Source organism: Ursus maritimus, unplaced genomic scaffold, assembly GCF_017311325.1.
Source record: "Ursus maritimus isolate PB19 unplaced genomic scaffold, ASM1731132v1 scaffold_14, whole genome shotgun sequence".
In the NCBI taxonomy this organism is placed as follows: domain Eukaryota; kingdom Metazoa; phylum Chordata; class Mammalia; order Carnivora; family Ursidae; genus Ursus; species Ursus maritimus.
The window spans coordinates 50,195,740-50,199,288 of NW_024423786.1; the positions used below are offsets into that span (position 1 = coordinate 50,195,740).

A 3,549-nucleotide genomic window follows, 5' to 3' on the forward strand; every position below is an offset into this window, starting at 1 on the left:
GGGGGTCAGCACCCTCACCGGAAGTTGTGCCGACACCTCGGGCAGTGGAACTCAGCAACACCCCACATCTTGTCACAGGGCACCGGCTCATAGCGCTTTCGGCATTTCCTGCACCGGGACACCTGGGTGTGTAGAGTGGGGAGGAGGCTCACTGTCAGAGGGGCACCTCAGGAGCTCAATACTGGCCGCAGTGGGAATAGGTACCCACGGAAATTGGCAAACACTAAAAATCGGGGGTTCTCCCGCCACCTCCCTGCACTAGCTGGGCTACTCAGCATTTACCAGAAGCATACCACTGATCAGGGGGTTCCGAATCCAGACTTGGGATTGTGGTTTTGGGGTCAGGTTTGCTTTCTGTGATAGCTGTCAAACTGCGGAGTCAGAGGTCGTGCTCTGGGGTAAGGGTGGAGCTGGAGAGTCGGAGGGATGGGGTCTGAGACGGAGGTGGAGCTCTGAGACTACAGGTCAGGGGCTGGGCTCTCAGGGGTTAATATGATAGTCTTAGGTCAGAGGTGTGGATACAGAGGGGGATTGGGTTGTCACCTCCTTCCGCTGGGGTACGCGCCGCCACCAGACGTGGTCACAGGAGGAGCAGGCAAACTGCCGATCCACGGCGGGAATGAGGTCTTCCTGGGCACGCTGGAACATGCGGAGGTTGGCTTCTGTCAGTGGCAGGAGGGAGGTCGCCACATCCTGCACGATGGGGACAAAAGGGTGGTCATGCCTCCTCCGCAAACATAAACACACATCAGCCCTCTTCCCTCTACATATATGTCTCCCCTCTTCACCCATGGATGCCCTCCACTCTCCCCCGTGGACATCCTCCTCACTCCACCTACCCCTATCCCTCACCCTGGACTCACCTGGATGTCCTGGTCCTGCTTCATGTCCTCTGGTGGGTCCTGGGTGGAGACATCAGGGGCAGAAACTGGGGATGCCGATCAGACCTCTTTTTACTATTATTTGTTGGGGTGGGCTCCGAGACGGGGAGGCAGGCTACTGACCCCATCTGAGTAGGGAGTCCCTAACTCAGGAGGAGCTTATAGAGGGCTAGGGGCGTGACCTCAGTTATCCTCACAGTTGCCTTGAGTGGGGGGCACACCTATTATCCCCACTGCTCAGACAGAGAAACCGAGGCTGAGCTGGGAGAGGGATTGCCCCAGATCACCCTGAGTGAGCATGGCTGAAACAGGCTTGGACCGCATGCTCCCTTCCTGCTGGTAAATGCCACACACTTGGTGGCATTGTGACCAGTTGCCTCTTTGAGCCTATGCTGCTTCAGGCTAAGTGCTTGGGCTCTGGATTCAGATAGATGCAGGTGGAGCGCAGCCAAACCACTCCCCCTGCATCCCTAATGAGGGGCATCTCAGAGCCGCGCCATGGTTTAAATCCCAGCTGCCACCTGCTTGCTCTGTGATCCTGGCAAGTAACTTCACCACTCTCTCAGTTCCCTTGTCTGTAAAATGGACATGATAAGTAATAGGACCTGTCCAACGGATCAGTATGGGGATGAAATTCAAGGAAACCCCACTGCAGGGGGAGTGCTCATTTTCCTATTATTATTATTTTTATTTTAAGTAGGCTGCACACCAAACATGGGGCTGGAACTCTGACCCTGAGAGAGTCGCGTGCTCCCTGGACTGAGCCAGCCAGGCGCGCCTCCCATTATCTTTATCATACCCTTTACATGTGTAAATGTAAAGAATACAATACATACCTTATTATACTCTTTAGCAACTATGGGAGGGGCCTTTCAGGCAGGTGAAATCCACAGTGCGCTGGCCACCAAAGTCATTTAAGGGGTAAAGTAGCAATGTTGCACCTGTGCCTCAAAGCCTTTCATTCATTCATTCATTCAATTATCACATGGGCCCCCCTGCCCCCCTCTCTTCCCCCATTTCCTGTTTATCCTAGCCTGTCTGCATGTTCCTTTGCTCACTCTGTTCCCTCTTCCAGGAAGACTCTGTCCAACACCCCCACTTCCCAGGATCACTTCTCCTCAGCCTTGAAGACCTGGCACCAGCCCTTCCAGGAAGCCTTTCCTGACCTCCAGGGGTCCTCTACAGTGACACTAATCCTGATTTGTTTCACTGCCTAGTTTCGTGTCTCTCTCTCCCACTTAATACCATCAACATGTAAAGAGTGCCTACAGTTTGCAGGCTCCCTGGTCGGATACATGACTGAAAGGTGAGTAAGTGAATGGGGATCATGAACTGGGGACTGGTGGTGCACAGAAGGGGCTCATCACGGATACGCCAGGTCCCTTCTGTTCCCCCTCCCCAGCTACCCCATCCTTTGAGGGGATGGGGGGCAGTTTACCTGGGCATCCAGGTCATTACTCAGTTCCTGTCCATCTTTCTGTTTTACCCCTGGTGGCAAGAGTAAGTGTAAGTAAAAGGTCCTTGAAGGATCTTATGGGAGTTTCAGGGTCCCCCAGAGCCCCTATATAGACCCTTCTCAGGAGATGATCTCAGCGCCTCTTCCTACCCTTAACGCAGACCACACCTCCTCTGCGCGCTCCCCGCTCCCAACCCCTACCAGGGCCGGGACCCCAGCTGGCTCACCGTACACGATGGAGCGCCCCACTCCCGTGTGGTCGCTGCCAAATTTCCTCATCAGAGTCCCCGCCTTCTTGGAGGATACCTTCCCATGAAACTTCTCCCGGAGGCGCCGGACGCTTTTCTCCAGCTTGGGTGGGCAAAGGGGGGTTCCGATCGGGTAAGGAGTGGAGCGATTGCCCCTCCTCCATCTCTGGGCATCCTTCTCCCAGCCCGAACTTGACCCTTGGTTTTGCCCCCCCCCCCCATCTCTCTACGGCATTTCCTGTAAAAAGCCAAAGTCCCCACGGGGCACTGGGGGAGGGAGCGGACTGGGGAGAGCGTTCCAGGCTAAGGGAGGAGGCCGACCAGGTAACCCCTGGCCTCTGACCCTTGACCCTGCAGCCCCCGCTTTTCCTCGAGGAGGCCGCATCTCACTCTGGGAGATGTGGCGGTCATTCTCCTTTCCGAGGGGGGCGAGTGCCAGCCTGGGGGAAGGTTTGGGCTTCGGATGGAGTCCCCAGAAACTGCGAAGCCCCCTCCGTACCCCCGGCCCCTCCCCGGCGCCTCTCGCGAGCCCCCCGGCTCAGCCGAGGCCATCTCCTACCTCCACACCTTCTTGAGACATGGTGGCGGCGGCGCAGGTTCCCCGCACTGCGCGCTCGGAGCCCCCTACCTGGGCGCGCCCGCGGGTCCAGCAGCCGCGCAGGGCAGGGGGCGGGGCCTCCGGGCGGCCCCGCCCTTCCTTCCCGGCCCCCTCTTTCGCTTTCGTTTGCGGGGGGTGACGGGGTGGACGGGGCGCTCTGGCTCCGCCCCGGCTCAGCCTCTGCTCTTGCGCCCTAGACCCGGGCGGGCGCCAGGGGTCTGCACCCTGCGGCGGAGCGCGCGGACCTCGGGCGGTGGAGGCGGCGCGGCCTCTGCAGTCGGTCACATGTCCCCACGCTGCGCGGGGTCCGCGTCTTCACGTCCCTTGTGGGGGCGGGGCCGCATCGGAAGGCCGCCGCGAATCTCC

The 3,549-nt window shown here is 58.6% G+C and overlaps 1 protein-coding gene across 2 annotated transcripts in view; it reads right to left on the minus strand.

The window, feature by feature from the left end:
- Positions 1 to 3,294, minus strand: part of SHFL (shiftless antiviral inhibitor of ribosomal frameshifting) — a 5,488-nt gene extending 2,194 nt beyond the window's left edge. Inside the window, exons 1-6 of one of the 2 annotated variants that reach the window (XM_040629374.1) lie at positions 3,145 to 3,294; positions 2,565 to 2,688; positions 2,320 to 2,369; positions 864 to 902; positions 544 to 693; positions 19 to 122 (exon numbers count right to left, since the gene is read on the minus strand). In XM_040629374.1, the coding sequence (XP_040485308.1) occupies positions 19 to 122; positions 544 to 693; positions 864 to 902; positions 2,320 to 2,369; positions 2,565 to 2,688; positions 3,145 to 3,165 (488 nt within the window). In that variant the 5' untranslated portion in view covers positions 3,166 to 3,294. Of the gene's footprint in view, positions 1 to 18; positions 123 to 543; positions 694 to 863; positions 929 to 2,319; positions 2,370 to 2,564; positions 2,689 to 3,144 lie in introns of both variants that reach the window. The other variant, XM_040629375.1, reaches the window with a different exon arrangement.
- Between the last annotated feature and the right edge of the window lie 255 nt (positions 3,295 to 3,549).